General features: G+C 39.6%; 1 protein-coding gene across 1 annotated transcript in view; it reads right to left on the reverse strand.

The window, feature by feature from the left end:
* The window catches only part of Macrod2 (mono-ADP ribosylhydrolase 2), a 1,315,286-nt gene that overhangs the window by 116,200 nt on the left and 1,177,127 nt on the right, over nucleotides 1–21,959 (reverse strand). Inside the window, exons 8-9 of the mRNA XM_036186599.1 lie at nucleotides 10,588–10,650; nucleotides 7,336–7,404 (exon numbers count right to left, since the gene is read on the reverse strand). Of these exons, the coding sequence (XP_036042492.1) occupies nucleotides 7,336–7,404; nucleotides 10,588–10,650 (132 nt within the window). The remainder of the gene's footprint in view (nucleotides 1–7,335; nucleotides 7,405–10,587; nucleotides 10,651–21,959) is intronic.

Consider the following 21,959-nt stretch of genomic DNA (forward strand, 5'->3'; position numbering starts at 1 on the left):
AGAGCAGATGGGGTTTGGATTCTGACAGGCTCAAATTCTGGCTCTCCATTTTGTGCCATTGAACTGGTTTTTTGAGTAATCCTCGGTCTCTGTTACCTGCAAAGTTGAGACAATAATACTGAAGTTTAAAAATAGCAATGATATGTTGCTTTACACCCATTCAGCTGGAAAGGGTTGGGAAGAACATAGCAGCAATTGCTGATGGAAATGTGGTTTGTTACAGCCTTTGGAGGCAGCCTTTTGGCAACGTCTGCTAAAACACATACTCTGTAAAGCACCGCTCACATTATTGGAATCTCTCCCATACAAATAAAAGCGCCAGCATATGAGAATCTATGAGCAAGAGAAGCCATTGTAGCATTGTTTGTATGGCAATAAAAAGGAAAGAAAGTGCTTGCTCATCATTGGAGAATCGTTGAATAAATTATGACACATCTGAACTATGAGCCATGATGTGAGCATTAGAATGGATGGAATAGATCTACAGAGAGTGACTCAGAGGGATTTCCATTAAGGTTTGCAGCTCATAGCAAAGGAAGATTCAGAAATGTATGTAGAATATGATACAATGTTTATAAATGAGCAAACATTTATTTAATGGTGGTTAGAATGTTTTAGCTTCCAGATAGGTAGCAGGCATACCCTGAAATGTCTTAAATTATAGACTCACTTTAATGCTCAGTGCTATAGTATTATATAACACGGGTGCTATTATCATTTTTATTTAATATATGATGCTGTTGGGAGACTAAATAACATGCCCATAATCACATTGTTTAGTCAAGACACAGACGGAATTTAGACCCTGAAAATAGGAAAGCGAGATTAGATAATTAGTTTCTTGTATTTTATATTTTAAACAACTGGTAGGTGAGAAATAGACAATAAAAAGAAAATTGCATTAAAATGATATTGTATATGTTACATAGTATACTTTTGTTGATATAAAATTGCATGTTCGTGATACTCAGAAGTACACAAAAGGATGGTCCCCAATGCCAATGTTAATTATCTCAGGGTAAAAACGTTGTTTTTTTTATGTTATTCATTGTATTTGCATTGTTTGAATTTTATACAAAGAACATACATTTTAAAAATAACCTTATAAGTTATTGAAAAACAAAATACTAGAACATATTTTCATTTATTCATTTTCTTACAGAAATGATTATAATATTAACAAAGATTAAAGAATGTTTCTGGCCTGTACAAAATTTAAAACAAAACCAAGATACAATTAAAATGGATATTAGTTGAGCATAGAAGGTTCATTTATTAGGAAATAAAATTAAATGAAGCTAAAGGATCAAAAGATATGGGTAGAATTTAAAACCTGTCTTCATGTTTAAAGGGTAATTTCAAACAGATATGCATTGTAGAATATCCTAAAAAATAAAACTTAACATATGTATGTGGCTGCTGAGAAAAAAAATCTCAAAATTATCTAGCAGCATTTTACAAATGCTAATTTCTGAGAATTCACATTGTAGGTGATATTTTTCTCTTCTTATTTTGCTTATTTATATAATAACTGTGCCTTACTTTTAAAAATTAGAAAATACATACATGCAATAAAGATATTTTAGCTGTATCTGTAGTAAATCAACAAAGGATTAGAAATTTATGCTGAAGAACTCATCGTATACACCACAAACACAAACACACACACACACACACACACACACACACACACACACACACGCCATTTAAAATACATGAGACACATCTTTCTGTTATTTACAATAGAGAAAACTGTAAATAACTGAATAATTCAACATTAGGGCTCTGCCAGTGTAAATGGCGGGACACCAGATGATGGAATGTCATACCACCAATAAAAGTCATGCCTCTGAGGCATATTTAAAGACACGGGAGAATATTCATGGTCTGCTGTTAAATGAAGCAACAGAATAGATTTTTAAAAAATGTTTTGCAATTTAATCCTTAAAGGGGAAATCATTATATGCTTTTACTTTTTATAATTTTCTATATGAAAATGTTTTAAAATGAATATGTTATTTGTATAAACAAAAACTAATGCTGTAAGCTCATTAAGGTACCATCTTTGGGGGGCACCTCAACACAGAGTTTCCCCCTTTCTATACTTCCTTCTCTCTTTGTCTGAGACTCCAGTTACTCTTTGGCAGTGGTTCTCAATCTTCTTAAAGCTGTGACCCTTTAACACAGTTCCTCACATTGTGGTGGCCCCCCCGAAATTATTTTTGTTGCTACTCCATAACTGTAATTTTGCTACTGTTATACATCATAATGTGAATATCTGTATTTTCTAATGCTCTTAGGTGACCCCTGTGAAAGAGTTGTTTGACCTCAAAATGTGTCTCAACCCACAGGTTGAGAACAAATGCCCTATTGATAAATGGGTGTCACATTGTAGACAGATGTAAAGCAGTGACTGCTGGAAACATGCTGGTTGCCCACATCCTTTCCCTTCACTGAAGGACCAGAGGCAGCCTTCCAGCAATGCTTAGTAAAACTGACAATCCAAAAGTAGGTAGCTGAGAGACACTGAAATGAATCCAGACCCTCTATCCATGCAGGCATGGAACAGGGCACAGTTTTGTTCCTGCTAGGATGGGTATCAGGGTGAAGTTCTCAGGAGGGAGTGGTGGACAATCAGGACAGGAAAAGGACTAAGAAACTTTAGATTAAGGCGGAGGGTAATTTCCTGGGTGGCATAATGTTTTGTTTCTCTTCAATGACTTGGGTAAGAAATAGAGAAATACAGCTAGCATGGCTGGACTGGCTAACAGTGATCATGCCTTATACACAGCTTCCTCATATGTGACCTCATCTTTCCTCTTTGGCTCTGTTTACCATAGCTGATCTCGATCCAGATTTCTTTTTTTTTCTCCAGTCATTTTGACCTCCATGAGGTCTCAAATGAGATTAAAGGTTCAGAAATCCTTTTTCCTGTGACATTATACCATATAAATGCCAAACAGCATTGGTATGACTTTCATGGAGTTCCAAAGGGACACAGCTCGGGTGTGCACCTGGGTATTAATTGATTTTGATTTTAATATTAATGAGTCTATGATTTGGTCTAGTTGACCTTCAAATTCAAATTAGGTACTGATTAAATAATAAGGCAGGTGAATCCAGATGTGTTTGTACAACATTCCCTCCACCCGCTCCCCAGTAAGGTGTCTTGGCAGTGGATGAGGATGACATATGAAAAACATGGGGACAGCTGGAAGAGAGAATGCTCCCTGACCTGAGGAGACAAACAACTATACATTGAACAATAACGTTGGTTCTTTGTAAGTTTTGCATTTGATTCCTCTATTTTGTGGACTTTCATCTGACTGTTTACATGTTTGTTAACTCAAATAAAAATTGTTTTTCAGAATTTGAAATATAAAATCCTTTAGAAAGAGCATCCACAATAGTAATGGGAGAATTCCTTAATTGACGAATTCATGTCCTGTTTTACAAATAATCTTAGAATGCCTATCAAATGCCACAAATATTTTCCCAGGCTGGCTTCATCTTGAGGTGAGTTTCATCTCAGTCCTGGCTCTCCAATCTACCCAGTGTAGATGAGGCATTCGTTACCATTCCTTCTCCTCAAATCTCCTCCTCTCAACTCAACTCCCGCCCACTTGGCAGCTGTGATGACTCACTGTGAACAGGTGTCCTGGCGTCTGGACGACAGTCTACCGTGATCTGGAAGCAGATAGCTACACCTCCCCACAGTTGCACAGTCAGCAGTTACGTGGGGTAATTGGGCAAGCGCACTCACTCTCGGTTCCCAGTGGGAAGTATGTCTAGAGCATTTGAAGAGGGTCACCAGTGTAGGTGACACTTAGGTTCTAACACTTTGAGAGGTTTTTTTTTTTTTTTTCCAACTTTCATATAACTGTGTGGTTAAAAAAAAAATACTTTTAGTTCCAGCGATAAAGACATCCACCTTATTTTACTTGCTTGTTTTCAACTCCTACATTCTAGAGGATGTCAACTTCTAGTGAAGACTAAAATCTTAACAAAGGTAAACCCAGCCAACTGAGAAGCAAAACTGCAAACCACTAAATATGGCACAAACACCATGGGCATCATACTGGAATGAGAACCTGGTCATTCCAGACCATGGGTGATTCCAAGCCCCAACAAGATGCTCCTTCAGGAGTGAAGTCTCCAAAAAGTCAAGAGAACAAGGGCTCCTTTAGGACCTTTGATCAGTGGAAAATGTTCTGCCACTTACACTGGAGGGTGTCATGAGCATTTCTATAAGTGATCTTATGACTTGAGGTCCTAAAATAGCCCTCGTGTCACCAAGGACAGATATTTCTGCATGAAAGCTAATAACGGAAAAGATTTGGAATGAATCCTGAACACTTATGACTTCCTTTTAACCTCAACTTGACCTCAATCTTGGATGATTTCAATGAAAAATTCTTTTCCTTAATTCTAAGCTGTGCATCTGTCAGTCTTGATGACAGCTTGACAAGCATTAGAGACTGAGCTCTGAACAGATAACCCATTTAAAAGCAGTGCCCCAATATTATTAGAAAAACACAAAATCCTTACCCTATATGTTTTACTGTTGGTTGGAACCAGATTACATACTAAGGTATATCACAAAACATATGTTTTCCAAATAAAAAAGTTAATGGAAATTAACAATATATTTCATCAAAATCCCCCAGATCTTCATATTTGGTCTCACAAAGGAACCACATTTGTGATACATAACAATTCTTTGATGGAGTTAGCACCATTAAAAGTCTTATTTTAAGAAAAAAATTCCTAAAAGTATTCTGAAAAATAATTGATCCCTGCATGAGCAATTAACGGTGTGAGATCCTAAAAGCATCAAGAAATATCACAAGCAGTGTGTTTTATGAAGGTGTGATGTCTCCCAGCTAAACGAGTCAACAGCAAGAAATCTCAGCTTGAAGCATTCAAATTAGATTGCTCCTCTTTCTTACTCCTTAGACTCTCTCATTCAACTTCATGATGCTTTTACAGTTTCATGATAAACAAGATGATTGAGATAGCCTTTTTTGTTGTTTAAAATAAGTACCATTTTCTATTTTTCTCTTACACCACCAGTCTATTTTTCTGTAAAATGATTGAATTTCTCAAGAAACCTCTGAGGAACTCTAACACAAATTATATTTTTAGATATGTCAAATATTTCTGAAATAAGAGATACCTGAACATACACCTACACAATTTGAAGGGAAGTGTCACTTGAAAAATGTCCATAAAAATAAGGTTCACTCAAGATGACAGCAGTGTGGTGGACACCGGGTTTGGTCATTCAGAGCTCCTTTGCGGGGAAATTATTTTCCCAGGCACTTGAAGATATATCCATTTCTGGCTTCCACAGTTACTTCAGCAGAAAGGAACCCACAGCCACACACATCCCAGGAGAGCCAGCATCAGAATCTATGGCAGAATCCTCTTGCCCATTGTGGTACTTCCCATAAGGTCAGCAGGGATTGATACCTTCTGACAGTGCACAGGAGTGTCTCCTTCAGTCAGTTCTGTTCCCTTCCCTTTTCTATTATGGGAGTTGTTATATCTCTGATAAACAAGCTGCTTCCTAAAGACCTATGTTAGTCTGTTTTTTTGGAAAGTCTGAGCTATTCGGAGGCTAGAGAAACAGCAAAGAAACTCACCTGGGTTGTGGTTTTTGTGAGGCAGACATTAATCTTCTGAGTGGCGAGTGCGTGCATGTATGCATGCATGCATGTGTGTGTGCATGTATGTGTGTCCTTGATGGGTATATGCACAGGTGTATGTAAGAGACCAAAGGAGGTTATCAAGCACCCTTCTCTATTGTTCTTAGTGTTATTCTCTTGACACAGGGTCTCTCACTTAATCGGGAGCTCGTCTGGCAGACAGTGAGCCTCAGCGATCTGCTGTCCTCAAATCTCAGAGCTGGGATTACAGGTGTGCATGTATACAGGTGATCAAGACTTAGCTTAGTGGGTTTTGTTTTGTATTTTCATTTTTATTTGTTGTTGTTGTTGTTTTTAGTTTTTGAGACAAAGTTTCATCTAGTCCAGACTGGCCTCAAATTTGAAGCGGAGCTGAGGTTGGCTTTGAACTCTTAATCTTCTTGCCTCTAACTCCTGAGTGCCACCACCACTGGTTTGGGTACTCGAAATCTGAACTCAGCTAGTCAGGCTGGCATAGAAATCTAATGTTTCATGCTCCCAGCCCCAAGGTAGACATGATTCTTGTCCTGACTATAGAAGAAAAAATGGAAGTCCAAAGAAGTTCACTGTGTATTTGCTTGCTAAGCACTTGATCTCTACTTGAATCATTTGCCACAGATTCGCTAAGTAACTGGCAGCAGAGGTAGAATCAAGTCCCAATTATTGGTACTCTTATCAGCTGCCCTCAACTACATGTGATTAAAACAAAAACTGACCAGGAAATGGACATGGAATTAAATATGCCATCGAGTGAGTATTAAAATTACAGGACTATTTTGATTTCCTCAACAGATTCAAAGTATAGCGAGGCCTAGTGGCAGTGTGTACCTGTTTTCACATCACATCCAACTAAAGACATGGATTCAAAGTACATGCTTATGTTCCAAGCAGATGATATGGTTTGTATGACACGGATTTGTCCAAGTGTAATAGTCCAGTCTATCAGTCACACAGGGTTTCGGTAGCTATTAATGGCAGATATCACACTTTTTTTTTTTTTTTTTTTTCTGGGAAGACTTACCCATCAGTCAGGAGGGAGAGGACAGAAAGAACTATTTTATTTTCCTTTATTGTTATTTTTTAAAGCAGTTTGCACCCCTGTATCACAGTGCTTATCCCTAAAACAGTAACAATTTCTCTTATTTATTTATTTATTTATTTATTTATTTATTTATTTATTTATTTATTTTCTTCTTGGTTTACTTGGGTTAGCAACATTTTTTTCTTAATGATGGTACATAAAATGCTGGCCTTGCCTCAAATTTATTTTTATAGATGCCTTTCAAATCTTTCTTCCCTGGGTTCTAGGGCCTCTGGTAGGTAGTCTTCAATGCCACTCACTCCTTCAAACTTATGCTGATGAGTAGTTATAAAGAGCAGAATCAACAAATTCTTGAGTTTCAGATAAACATTTTTCTCTCACCACATTTTCTCTGCTCCTGCTCTTATTTTATAAACATTATTTTTAGAGGAACACATGTAAATGTATATATAAATTCTGAAGAGGCTCGATACGGAATGGAGCAGAGTGGGTGGGATCCTTGTGTTCGAAATAGAGGCGCTTAAGAGAATCACATTTGTTCCCACATAAACAAAACCCACACAGTTTACTTTTAAGGGTCTGTGAAGTTTAGATATGGTCTCATACCTTCATCTTTACGGACTTCCACTGTATCTTCTGAAGCAGGGCTGGGCACAGGGGCGGTGCTGACACCATCTACAAAATAAAGAAATCTCTCAGTCTTCCTACCTCAGGCTGTGGCTTTTCCTTCCTTTCAACTCCCTCCCCACCCAACCAATGAAGCTCTCAGTGTCCTTCACACGGCAAATGGTCTTACAGGGGCTGAGGGCTGTGATGCACTTTTTATTATTGTTAATGAAGCATAAATCTTCACGTAAGACAGAGGCCAGTGAATGACAAAATGTTTTGATGAAGACTACTGTTTGTCAACCATACTATGCCAGCAACTCCAGTAATATTTTGCTTCCTCATAGCACTTAGGTGTCTAAGGAAAGATTAAGAGTGCAAAGGCTATATGTGTAGTGTTCACTTCTCCCTAATATGAACTTGTTTATCTAGCATGACCTCCCATATGGGATGCTGTCTGTACATTTTTCCAAATTTATTGATGTAAAAACTAAACTATTAACTTTTCCAACAAAATGTCTTCCAGTGAAGTGATACTGTTGCCCCTTAAGACACTGAATCTGCATTCCTAAGACCCAAGTGGGCTCCTCTTTCTCCCATGTGTCCTACCCAGCCCTTTAGCCTGTGGCCCCTGCTGCTTCTTATTTCCAGGATGTGCCCCATTTCAATCTTCTCGCCTCTGTTTCCAGAATCCTTTGTCATTGTTTTCCTGTAGTCATCTTCTAACTCTGTTTCTTTTGACCCATTTTCACTCATGGGAAAAATGAGTTCATTAATACATAAATCACTGGTTCCAATATTTAAAATTTTCCACTGAGTTTTCTCTGTAGTCAAGTCATATCCCATGCTGCCAGACATAGTTGTTTCTCTGACCTCACTGTTCTTTTGAGCCTACCCTGCTCCAGTCATACACACCTGTGTTGTGAAGCCAATTAATCATCTGTTCCCCTATCCAGAATGGGCTTTCACCACCTCAGCATTCAAAGCTCATTTTAAGCAATACTTCCAGTGAGTCCCCCTCAGAGTTGTTTTCTGAGGTTTACCCCAACTTCACCATTTACAACCTGTAAGCCACTTGAACGTTCTGATAATTTTATCCTTTATAATTGTTTATGTTTGTATCTCCCCCATCAAACTATAAGCTTCAAAGAACTATAAGTGTTATTTTTAGAAGTAATTGAAATGTTTGCAATGCTGGGGAGGCAATAAACCTTCGATATATATTTATTATTGATTTCTTGATAAATACTATATACAATTGTATTTGACTTGATGGTGACAGCTGACAGAACCTGAAAATTATGCTATTTTGAGATTGTGTTTTTCCATCACATGGAAGAGCTCTGCAGAATTATGCAATCAACACTGGCCCTGGAAACTATAAGGAAGGAGAGCAAGATGGTTTTATTTTGGGAACTAACAGCAGGTCAAGGGGCTTTAACAACCAGAACCACATCTTCAATTGTTCTGTCATCTGACTGAGGAGGCTGTGACATGGCAAAATGAATGGGACAGCACCCAGTGACACTGGCCACAGAATGTGAAATGAACCCTACTGTTAGACTCTGTCAGTCTGCCCACTGTCTTGGATGAGCAAGAGGGGCCACTGAGGAAGACAGACGAGACCCTGTGGTAAAAGGCTGAGAGGGAGCAATATTGGGTGCTAATGCTTTTTAAATCCAAGAGGTAGAGAAGAAGGCTTATCCTTTGACACTCTGAACTCACAGAAGATAGTCACAAAACCAAAATGAAATTACCAGAACCCAACTGATTTAGGGGGAAAGGATGGATGAATAAAACACAGGCACTAATGTATGTGTGTGTGTGTGTGTGTGTGTGTGTGTGTGTGTGTGTGCATGTGTGTATGTACAATGATGGGAGAAAAATCAATGTTGGTAAAGACAGCTTGGAACAGAACACTGAGTGAGCAAAACTTATAAAACTTCAACAGTCAGACCATGGCCTCAGCTGCCAGCATTTGGCTGACTAATACATGTCATCCCTGACAGTGAAAACAGTGACAGCTTTTCATGTAAGCTGAATCTTCAACATAGCATAATGGTGTGTGGGTAGGGGCTAGCGATGTTTGGATGAGAACAGTTTACAGTACTAGAAATTAATTCTGTTCTAAGGAAAGGACCATGTTTCAACAAAGGGAGCCAGCTGACCCTGGAAGAGGCACATAGGGTCCTTCCTGTCTTGCTTCAATGCTTCTTCTGATTAGCTTTCCTCAAGTCCATTTTCCAAGTTAATAATAAGAGCTCACCTTCTAAGAGTACTCCAAGAACTTCCAAGTTCCAAGACCAATGTAGAAGTTTTCAGTGGAAAACTCGCCACATTACCTGCTTTAATTCTGAGAGATCAGCATATGGACTAGGATGTGGCCCGCATAGGAGGAACCCACTTTTTAAAATACATGCTCCCTTCTGGGACTCAACAGAACAGGGAAAATAACTTAGAGATTGAAAGGAAAGGGGAAATTTTTATAAACCATATGATTGTGGCTATTATTCTTTTAAAGGAGAACATTCATAAGGACAGGAATGTGTGTGTGTGTGTGTGTGTGTGTGTGTGTGTGTGTGTGTGTGTGTGTGATAAGTCAAAGGTAATTTTAATCCCTTTTGAATTTTAAGGGCTAGTATTTTGAAATGAAAAATGTATACTCTACAGTGTAAAAATCTAAAAAGATTCGATGGACATAGCTGTCTTTTCTTTACAGGGGTGATATCAGGAAGGTGTTTGATCTTTCTTGGAGCTGTTGGGAGCAAGAGGTTGGTTGGGCTCTACAGCACCACTACAACATGTAGAGAAACGGCTACACACATGGTTCTTCAAAATTAAAAGCAATAGAGAATAAAAGAGCCCATTTAGTGTGGAGAGAAAGCCTTTCTTCATTTTCTTCAAGTAGATCTTGTTTCTTCCCCCTTCCTCTAACTCAGTCTGATCATTTTGACCTGCTCTAAGTCATCCAAGCTCTGACATTGTGCTTCCAATCTTGACCCACAATTGTTAGTGCATCACTAAGCAATCTGTTATTACAGGAAGGAAATGGAAAGTGAAGCGATGAATAAGGGTGGATGTTTTTATGGGAGCACAGTCACCTTAAAGAGTTAATGAAACGGGAGAGAAGAAAGAACACAGGTTAATCAGGGGACAAGGCATAAGCATTTTCAGGCAATAACATTGAGTAGAGTTGTTGTTCACCTCTGTGGATGAGGCCTAGGAGACTCCTCAAAAGAAACCTGAGCCCACCTGCTTCTTGGCTCTGCCCTTCCATTTCTTCCACGCTTTGCTTTTCCTCTGGACCACTCTCATCTTTCAAGAAAACCACAGGGGGGGAAGAAAAATCAAATCAATTTATGAAATATCTCCTTATGGCTAATATGCAACACTGAAATTAATTGCAACCAATGTAGCATGACTCCCCAAAAGCACAGCAGAGAGCTGAATCAGAGGCATGAAACAGAAGAATCCCCTACATAAATAAGTACATTTATACTCATTCCTTCTCCCTGCATTTGCTAGAGGGAATGTTGAAGTAAACAATATTCACTCAGTGGTGCCGGAAACATCTCTCTCTTTGCTGGCCATTTCCAAAAATGCCAAACACGTTTCACTTCCAATCCCCTTTTCTGCTTTGAATTAAGTGACATGCACAGGGTAAGGAGCTTGGCTGATTTTCTATGCCTTTTATGGTTTTGTTAGATGCCTGCTTCCAAAATTTTTATTTTCACTTAGTTTGTATATGATGATCAATGCTATGAATTTTTTGTTCTGAATTCATTATGTTGATCAATTGTATAAGTCTAAAAAATGAAATAAACGGCAGTTGCAATGAAGATTGGCTGCTTGCAACTAATTATTTTTATGTCTTAAAATATGTTCTAGCTGTGAATTCACAGGTAGGGAAAATGTATTTCCAAGGGCAAGTAAAGGCCTGATTTTGTAATTAATTTTGGGGAGATCTCCAAAACACTTTTGTGGAAAGGGAAATATAAATGATTACCTTAAATAAAGGCACGACAACAGAACATAAAATGTAGTTATAGACAGAAAACTGAAAGTCAGAAGCTATCAATACAAAGTACAGATGTCCACAAGCCCTTCTGTCTGCCAGCAGCACCTAGCTCCCTTCTGTGCACATGTGATCTGTAGTGTCACTGGTTTGGACCAAGGAGATAGGTGGGGGTGCTATCCTGAGACTTCCAAGCTACCCTCAGAATGACGGTTTTTGCTTCCTCCTTTTGGAAAGGTAGCCATAACTGCAATGCAGTCCAGGATAGACTCCCCCCAGACAGAAAGGGACACGGAATCAGGCAGTGAGCAGACAGATGTGAGGGAGGCAGTGTGGCACCCTCTAGTCCATCCCACCTGCCTGTAGGCTACAGAATGACCATCTTAGCCAATGTCACAGAGTAGAAAGATCACTGAGCCCTCTCCATCTTGGTCCTTAAGTTGGCCTAAGTCACCAACACTTATTTGCTGGCTGAGTGTGTTTTGAGTCTCACCATCTGCCACCATTCACTCTTTTATGGTTTGGTGTGATTTGGGCTTTTGAGACAGGGTTTCACTCTGTGCAAGGTGTGGCCTTGAACTTGCAGTTCTAATGCTTCTGATGCCTGTGTGTTGGGATGACAGGCATGTGCTGTCTTGCTCAGCCTTACTTCTGGCTCCTGATACAGGAGTATGAGAATCCTTGCCACACTCACAGAGAAGCGTTTACCAAGATCCTCTGAAATACAATCCACTGGACAGCTTCCACTCTGGAGAAGAGTACAGTCAGTCAATACCTAAACATGTCAGAATCCACTCAGTTTGCCATCAGACACAAGGGACACAATGCAATTTTGAATATGAGAAGTAGGGAGGGGGCTTCTCTGTGAGCTTTTAAATCCACTGATGTAAGTGACATATTGAAAAGCCCCACACAGCATCTGTAGTGTTCTCATTTGAGATTCTTCATGAGGGTGATAGCATTGGTTTTTGCTCTTGGGAGGAAATAACCATCATGGTTGTTCTTGTTCCCTTAATAATGCCAAGCTGGTATGAGAGCACGTGCCAAAAATTTAGTCAATATCTCTCCCTTTCCTCCCTACCAAATGAACTGAGTCAAGCAGGAAAAAAATAATAATCTGCCAGTTATTCCCCAACAGATAGACTTCATAACACAGATTTCAGAATAGGTCTGAAGTCTGTAGGTGACAGGCTGCCTTTCAAATTAGTCTGGTTGCCATGTCTCTTAGAGAGTGAGGACAGACTGCGTCCTTAACAGGAAAAGACAGGCAAGGCAAGGAACAAGTAACCGGAACGAGCAGAACCGTTTCCGGCGGTTTCATATGCATAGAAAGGAAATTCACATTCAGACCACCAAACCCCGTGCTCTCACAAAGGGGGTTTACCCGGCAGATCGTCCTGAGTTTTTAGGCCCTAACTCCCAAACACAGACATCCCAGTGGCACGCTTTTCTTTCCTATTTTGAGTAGGCTGTAGTTTTCTATTTGAGTATTTCTGATCTTGGGAAGCTAGTTCACGGATTGCTTAGCAAGTTTATCATGGAATAAATGCATCCTAGAAGTAGGCTGGATTTGCCACTTGAGTACCAAGTGTACGCTCAGCTGAAAAGATTCAAGTTGTTTTTTATTTCAGAGACAATTCATACTCACATCCAGCAGGGGGCGCCAACGCAGAAGGCTTGCTTTCAAAGCCCAACGAGCTGTCTTGGGCAATTAGATTAGCATGCATCTCACTGTCTTTTAGAAGGATATTTTGGCGGCCTTCTATCTTTCCATCCATTTCAAATGCTTCCAAAGGGTTAGTTCTTACTGAAAAAGTGGGCCTCTGCCGGTGTGTATGGGGTGGGGGTGGGGAGTGTCACATCATTTAACAGCATTTGGTAAGGAACAGCTCGGTCTGTCTATCTCAACAGGAAACATATAAACAATAAAAAGTTAAGTGGGGAAGGGCATATAAACTTGTGGTTTTTAGAAGGGATTTTAAAAGGGTTACAATAAATGTGAAGCAATACCTACAGGGAAGCACCGGGCTATTTTGATAGCTTAAAAAAAAAAAAAAGTCACTCAGAAGCCAGCTTCCAGATAGCTAAATTATCTCAGTTAATACACATTTAGGATCATATATTCACTTGAGATAATAAATTTCCACAGCTTTTATGTTGTGTGTGATACGATATTTTACTTCCTCATGCTGAAAAACGTAATAACCAGGACGAATTTTGCTGCAGAATCCTTCTTACTTCTCTAATATTATTTCTGACCCTCAATCTTTTAATTCATATTTGTTAAGCATGAGCTATTTGCAAGAATATGTTTCATGAAGTTTACATGAATAAAATGAGGGAGTCCACCTGCAGAATGAATTCATATGAGAAGAAGGAGTCTGTTGCTGGCTGGACTGTGACAGGAATTCTGCATGTTTAATTCTATATTGAGGGAGGATTGCAAGGGCAGAATCCCAACATTACGGCCACGAGGTGTTATCTTGATGATTTTATTTCCCTCTGCCAGCTTTGTACAGAAACCGGAAGAGAACCGGAAGTCAATTGTGTTAAGTCCATGGCTGCTCTTCAACAGTCTGATGTATACCTCTTGCTGGTAGGCTGATGCCTTTTCTTATGTACAGGTCTCCAGACTTTTTGACCCGAGCAAGTTCAAATACAGCAGTTTACAGACTAAATTCTTGGTCCTAAATCTTTAGTCCCTGTAATGGGATTACTATATGCCAGTGTCCTCCCTCTGTGAATAGGAAATACTTACACTCCATGCATGTTGGACTCAGCTACATGACTTGACTTGGATAATGAAATGCAAGTGCTTGAGATACTGGCAATACCTAAATGTGCCACATAACTGGATTTGTGTCTTCTGCCCCTGCCATTTGCCGTGGGAAGAAGATGCATTACAGCTGCTGGCTGAAGAGGAACAAGGAGTAGGCAGAACAGCCTTCAACCCGAAGTGGAGTCTGAAGCCAAGCTTAAGTCATTCACATCTTAAAATAGAACGACCTAGCCGATCCCAGCTTCTATCAGACAACCAACTTACAACCAACCTGTACTGTGTTGTATGTGACTAGAAGCTGGGCCAGCTGATGGGATTATTAGTGTTATAAGTAACTGATAGTAGTTGAATAACATATACAATATGTTTTCTGTTACCTCTTACTAAACGTTAGCATTGTTCCTATTTGTATACTCGTGTGTGTGTGTGTGTGTGTGTGTGTGTGTGTGTGTGTGTGTGTGTGTGTGTGTGTGTGTGTAGAGGCTAGAAGTCAACTCTGGGTTTCTTTTGAAATTACTTCCCCTCTACTTTTTTTTTTTTGCAGAGGGGAGGGGTTGTGTGGATATGTGATTGGTGGTATATCTGTACATATATGTGTAGATAAATGCCCCCCAGATAATGGTCAGAAGCCAAAAGAAGATTTCAGGTGTCCTGTATTATCATTCTCTGTCTCATTCCTCTGACACAACATCTCTCACTGAACCTACAACTAGACTGGTAGTCAGCACACTCCAGAGATCCTCATGTCTCCGACCCTGCATGGCATGTGTGGGTATGTCCAGCTTTTTACATGGGTGTTGGAGCTTTGAACTCAGAGCCTCATGCTTGTGCAGCAGGAGCTCTTACCACTGTGCAGTCTCTCCAGCCCCCACCCACCCCATTGATGGAGACAAGGTCTCTCGTTCATCTGGACTGGCTGGCTAGTAAGCCCCAGTGATCTTCTTCAGCTGGTGTTACAGATCCGTAGTGCTGACTGCAGTAGTCCTACAGCGGATCCAAACTTGAGTCCTAAGGAGGTTTGTATCCCCTTAACCAACCGAGCCCTAAGTCAGCACTCTCTTATGGGTAAGGAACTCAGTCTCGCTTGAATTCTATATTCTTCCCATTTATATTTTCATTTCACACATTTCAAAATTGTCTAGAAACACACATTTGGAAATGAGATTAGATTACATAAGAGAAATGAGCCTAAAGAGTATCGCTGTCATTGGTATGATAATGTTTATACTTGGTTTAATTATATAGCTACGTGGGCATCAGCTAGTATGTACTGATTGCTGGCGGCTACCTTCTATTCAGTTTGAAATTGCTCTGTGTAGACTACTAAGTTTAATTCAATAACAACCTCAAAAAGTAGGTGTGATCACAACACTTTGTGTAGGACTACCACATCTAACAAATAGCCAATGAAAGGTCCTGAAGTCAATCTGTTACTGCCTTCCTGGAAAGACAGCTAATATTTATTGTCTGAACATGATGGTTAAATTCAGGGGAGACAAAAATGTACAAAATAATACTTTAAGATTTAAGCTGAGGATCCAAATTGCCCTCTTCTATGAATTTCCTGAGTTCACAGAAAGAACACAAAGAATCCCAACTTTGTTGACACATAAACCAGGTGGGTTCAATATTACAACTCTAAAATTCTGTTTTTTAATACCAAAGATATTTATGTCTTTATACATTGCCATGGTGTATCTTTTAGCTTAATATAAATATTTATATTTTTATAAGAAGGTTTTTTTTTTACAATGGAATAATTTTAAATAGCAAGAATGACAGAAGGAAGTTTTGTTTTGTTTTGTTTTTAGACTGAAACACTCAGGAGACATGATTACCCCCTTACTATTCCATCAGCTCTAAACACTTTGATGTGTGTGTTCTATACAAAAAGTCCATTCTTGTCCCAACCATGACACATCCATCAAGACCTGGAAATGAACAGAGATGGCATTCTTCTAACCTAAGCCACAGATCACACTCAAGTTGTACCAACTTCCCAACACATCCTTTACAGTCATCTAGGAGCACCTACAGCATGTCACTGTCACATTTCTTTGGTCTCCTCCCTACTCTGCTCAAGTGTGGTGCTCAGCATCCATTTCCTTCACCATATGTCTTAGTTCAAAGAGCCTAGCTGCCATGGTTAGCTCTGTTCCATAACTCCAGAATGGAAAGGCAGGAAGCAGAAGAGGATGGGAGAAACAGAAAGGAGGATAGAGGGATAGCTAGTTCCAGACCACTACAGTCTGGATTCTGGAGGTGTCATCAGCCACTTGATCTATCTTAGTGAGAAGTCTCTACATTCGCTGCCTCATATTCATGGGAAGCCTCATGCCTATCTTTCAGAAAAAAATAAATAGGCATCCACATGGTGGTCTCCCTCCATGGTTTGTGGCAGCTGCTGCTTCTAGTGCCTATGTGCTTGGCTAACACATACTCCAGTGAACTCCACAATATTCCTACTCTCCTAACTTCCAGTTTCACAGATACAGAAATCAAGGAGGTAGAAGTTAGGTAACTGTTCTGATCTGTCAGAATTTGTTTAGAGCTGTTTCGATGCAGGTCAGATTACTCCAAAGCTCAGCTTCTCTCTTAGCATGCAGATTCTTGTAACCTATGCTAATCTGCTGCAATGGTTGCTTTATGCCCCCCCCCCCCCCCCAGGTAATAGATCGCCAGTGTGGTGGTGATGAGGTAGTGTACTTTTTAAGAGATGGAGCTGATAGAAGGTGATAGGGATATGGGAATGGTAAAAAGGACCAATGTATTCTTGAGGCTTCCTGTTAGTTTCTGCAAAGAGGTTGTCTCCCTATCTGGTCTTTTTCACATGCATTGGGCCATTGTGAAGATCATTACCAGAGAACAAACAGATGGGAAATGCCCAACTTTGAACCATAGGCCTTCAAACTGTGCTAAATAAACCTTCTTATGAATTACCCACCCTTAAGTACTTTGTAATAGAGATGTCCCTTGTCTCAGCACCTAGTATACTAGCTTAAATCAATTAGGAGCTCCATACAAACATGCCAAGGGACTAAGAGGGAAATGCTGTATTCTTCCCAGGCAGTAATTATTACTTTTTTCTTGACATAAATTTCATTTCTTTAAGTTGAAAAGGTATCCTGTCCACCTGAGAGTCTGTGCTTGAACTGCACAAACCTGTAGGTTAGGCTTTTTTTTGTTTTGTTTTGTTTTGTTTTGTTTTTTAATCCATGTTTCTTTAGTATTAGATAATGGTTCCTAGAAAGCAGATGTAATAAATTTTAAGGAGCAAAGTGAATGAGAATCCATCTATTTCCTCCCCACTTCTAGGAACCAGTCTCCATCCTCTTTCTCTCCAAGTCTGTAGCAATGATATCCCACATGCTTTGTTGATCCAGCTCTTATTTCCAAAGTCTGTCCTTAGCTAGAAAGCCAGTTGAATTGAAAATATGGGCTGGGTCACACAAAGTCTTTGCTCAAAATTTCTGATAGCAAGATGAGCTCTGTGTTGGAGCTCCTCAGGATTTCCTGGATTCGGCCTTCTCTATTTTCCTGTTAGCTACAAAGGGAAGGCTGACATATTTAGGGATAGACTACTGTTTTAATACACTTTCACAGTGTCTTTTTAAAAAGATTTTAAACTAAAACTTTATGGTGGAAGCTGAGCATGCCCAGAGGCATTATTGTTTACCATTGTAATCTTTTAAATACATGCTCCATGACCTTGAGATGTACATTTCCCTGGATATATCTACAATCTTTCCTTTTTAAGATTATGATATTCAACTGAGCATACTCAAGAAAGTACCTTTGGTGATTTGAATAATAATGGCCTCCATGGTCTTACATAGTTGAATGTTTAGTCACCAGGGAATGACTACTTGGAAGGATTAGAAGGATTTAGAGATGTGGCCTTTTGGGAGGAAGTGTGTTGCTAGGGGTGGGCTTTGAGGTTTGAAAAGCCCATTCCAAGCCTAGAGTTTCTCTTTCTGCCTACAAGTCAAGATGTAGCTCTCAGCTACTGCTCCAGCAGCTGCCTACATGATGCCATGCTCCCTACCATGCTAGTAAGCAGGCCCCCAATTAAGTGCTTTCTTTTATAAGGGCTGCCTTGGTCATGTGTCTCTGCACAGCAACAGAACAGTAACTAGGACAGCGCCCCTTAACTGAGTTAGATCCAGAATGGACCAATCCTTGCCAGGCAGTAGTGGCAGAGCACTCATGGAGGGGGTAGCGGCAGGTGGATTTCTGAGTTTGAGGCCAGCATTGTCTACTACAGAGCAAGTTTCAGGACAGCCGGGTCTACACAGAGAAACCTTGTCTCAAACAAACATGCAAACAGATGAATGAACAGAATGGGCTCATCCTATATAAATGCATATATTCTTCTTTTGGTGGATGAGAGCACTATTTTAGAAATAACTCAAACACTCTCATACCTGCTCCCTGCAATAAATCTTTCTCCACTTTTGGCTATGAATGTATTGGCTTTATATTCACCAAGACGTGAGCTGATTCAACTATACTCTTTCTCATTTGCTGCCAGCCTTACAGGCTATGGCTGTTTCTCCAAGATGTTAGGAACCCGTCTTTCCATACCTGCCTTGTCTGCCTAGCCTCCTTTCTGGCTAAGTCCTCCAAGTCTTTGTTCAAATGTATCCTTTCAATTAGGCTGAATCAATCTTCCATCTAAAACCACATTTGTCACCCATACACCTTTCCTCCTTATCTCTCTCTCTCTCTCTCTCTCTCTCTCTCTCTCTCTCTCTCTCTCCCTCCCTCCCTCCCTCTCTCTCTCTCATCTATCATGTAGTTTATACAGGTATCATGTTCATGTTTTTATGTACCTGTCACTGCTTGAAGGTCTATTCTACCCAGGCAAGCATCTTTGCCTGATTCATTTCCTGATGTTGACTAAGGATGTAGAGTGAAAATGTGATATGTACTCCACAACTATTTAAGATGTAATGAAATATGAAAATTGCCTTACCTGTCTAGTTTGTGAACACATCAGAAAAAAGGAGACACAAACCACTTCCAATGTCTTCAAATTACTTATCAAACTGGAGGTGCATAAGTAATACAGGGAAGAATTTTTCAAGACGGTTGACCCAGATGTAAGAAAGTAGACCTTTACTTTACACACCTGCTGCCATTTCATCTCCTTACTAGAACAATGAGCCAAAGGCAGGGATAGTTTCCTGGGGCCTCTGACTGTGAGTGTGGACCTTGCTCCAATGTAGCTTTCTAGACTGATGATGTAAAATTTCCTGTGAAGATGGCGAGGCTCCATGGCCAGTAGGGAATGCTTTCCTGACTGCCAGAAACAGCTCTACCCTACCCCAAATAAACTCAAAGAGTAGCTGTATGACTCACGCATTGGTCTTCAGTCATGGGGTGAGGAAACCTGCCTGTAGAACCATGTCTCAAACAGCATATTCACCAGTACAAGGAAGAGGAAATCCTGGAAAGCACTATTTTTAAAGTGTTCGTATCTGTCAAGGGAGACCTAAATGTGCAAGAAGAGGAAGTACAGGAGACTACCCCATGCATCTGTCCTTTCTACACATTCTGTATGATGGCAGAGAGCCAAGTGTTGAGTAAGAGGTCACCAAGTATCTGCAGAAAAAATGAACTTCATGGCATTTCAACACTAACAGTGTGACCCTAGCTCACCCAGTAGGCTGTGAGGTATCTTGGTATAAAAATAGCAGAGATCAATATACTGGAGATCTATTTTCAATATCACATGAGACCCTAATAACTAACATATGGTTCAGCATATGGCATGTTGATACAGATACTTTTACTCCAATAAGGTTAGCTTTTGAGCAAAGGATTTCTAGGTATTTCACAAACACGATTCATCAGCAAAGCCTTCCCAGGGGAAGCTGTAGAGCACATAGAGACACACAACATCCTATACACAATCAAGACCTACTAAGGAATTAAAATAATAAGGAAATAGCAACACATCATTGTTAAAAGAAGCTAATGAATGGAAATTAAGCAATGTTCCCAAAGTCTTCCCATGACTTGATGGAATAAGTGAGGTCAGAGGTCAAATTACGCTGACATAGGCAGTCATCATGCTAGGTGATTTATGTTGGAGAAGCAACCATAAATCACACCCATTCCCACATATTTACATAACCTGATTTCTACTCCATAGCTGGGGAAGCTGTGATCAAAGTTAGTTACTAGAACAGCATTTCAGTGGAGTTTTCTTCCTTCCCCCATTTTTTCTCCCCAATTGTATTTTTCCATTAACTTCAAGCCCTGAGGTTACATACCCTTCTAAAACCTATAATTCTCTATATTGTCATTTCTGTTCCCCAGTCAAGATAACCAGTGTGCCTACACATTTGTTTCAAGCAGGCACACATTGTACTCTGTGCAGATGTTAAATTCAGAATTGGCAAATGAAAGCAGATTTTTTTTCTTTCTTTCTTTTTAATTTGCTGAAGAATGGAAAGTATATAAAGACTGTCTTGAAATAGAAACATCATCCAATGAATAAATTCAAAAGCTGTTAGATATCTTTATCATCAATTAATGTTTGTTGGGTACCTCCAAGGTTCAAGATGCTAGGGAAGGAATAAATTAAGTTCTTTGGAAAATAAAATCGTGCCCGAGACAGATGGGAGAGTTTCATGAGACATGTCTGTCTTCCTATACAACATGGAAATACAGTTAGAGATGAATGTTAGGGAAAACTAAAGCTTGTTTCATCTCTACATATCCCAAAAAGTGCTGAGTGACTGAGCTGAATAAGACTGTCCTTAGTTCAGTGTTGTATTCCCCCTCAGGGTCTTGTCTCCAAGGTCCCTTGTGATGTCACTGACAGTAGATATACATGTACGAGTGCTAATTTTCTTGTGAGACATCTCCAGAGGGACCTTCTTTTGCACACTGAATAGCCTAATTTATGCCCTCTTTGGTACAACTGAATACACATATGTCTAAGACTGTGGGCATCCCCATGTTATTCTGAAAAGTAAAAGCCTTCATTTTCATGCTATTAGAACTTTTCCTTTTGAAATATTTATTCCTTCTGTATTGAACACCACAATTTTAGGTAAAAACAAATCCTTTAAGGTAACCCTTGGAATTTTCTGAAGTTTATAGTGGAAATGACCTTTAATAACAATGTGCCCTCACAGAGTTGCTAATCCTACAGATTTCACAAGCACACCAAGGCAGAAAAGAAAAATACTTTATTTGCATATTTTTCACTTCTAAAAATTGTTGAAATTCAATAATGGCTTGATATAACCAAATTTTTATCTGTATCTCATATTGGATGAGTTTCAACACATCATTCCTTTTATATCACTTGAAAGTATAGTGGTCATAGTACCCACATGGGATTGGTACCATGACAAATTGAATATCAGAATTCACAGATATCATCCTTATATAAAACGATGCATTTTACATTACCTGTGCACTCATCCTGTACACGTTACAACATCTCTAGATGACTTTACCACCTAATACAAACTGAAGGCTGTATGTATCATTTGGTTTAGGAAATAATGATAAAAAGGAAAAGATGACAAACTTGTTCAGTAGAGATGTAATTCTTCCCTTTAGTGGGATCTGAAGCTGCAGAACCTGGGGCATATGGAGAGCACCTATAATTTGCAATCAGAGAAACTACATAGCTTTAGGCAGCAAAAGTCAAAACTGAGTTTGTGTATAATTAGGGCTTAGGATTCTGTCTTCCCTTTAATTCTCATGATGTCCTTCTATGGAAGTCATTTAGAACTTGCTGGATCTAGAGCTGGGGATCTCAAATGTCACCACGGCCCAGAAGCCCTAGGCAGGCTTCTTATATTGCAC

Source organism: Onychomys torridus, chromosome 4, assembly GCF_903995425.1.
Source record: "Onychomys torridus chromosome 4, mOncTor1.1, whole genome shotgun sequence".
Taxonomy (NCBI): Eukaryota; Metazoa; Chordata; class Mammalia; order Rodentia; family Cricetidae; genus Onychomys; species Onychomys torridus.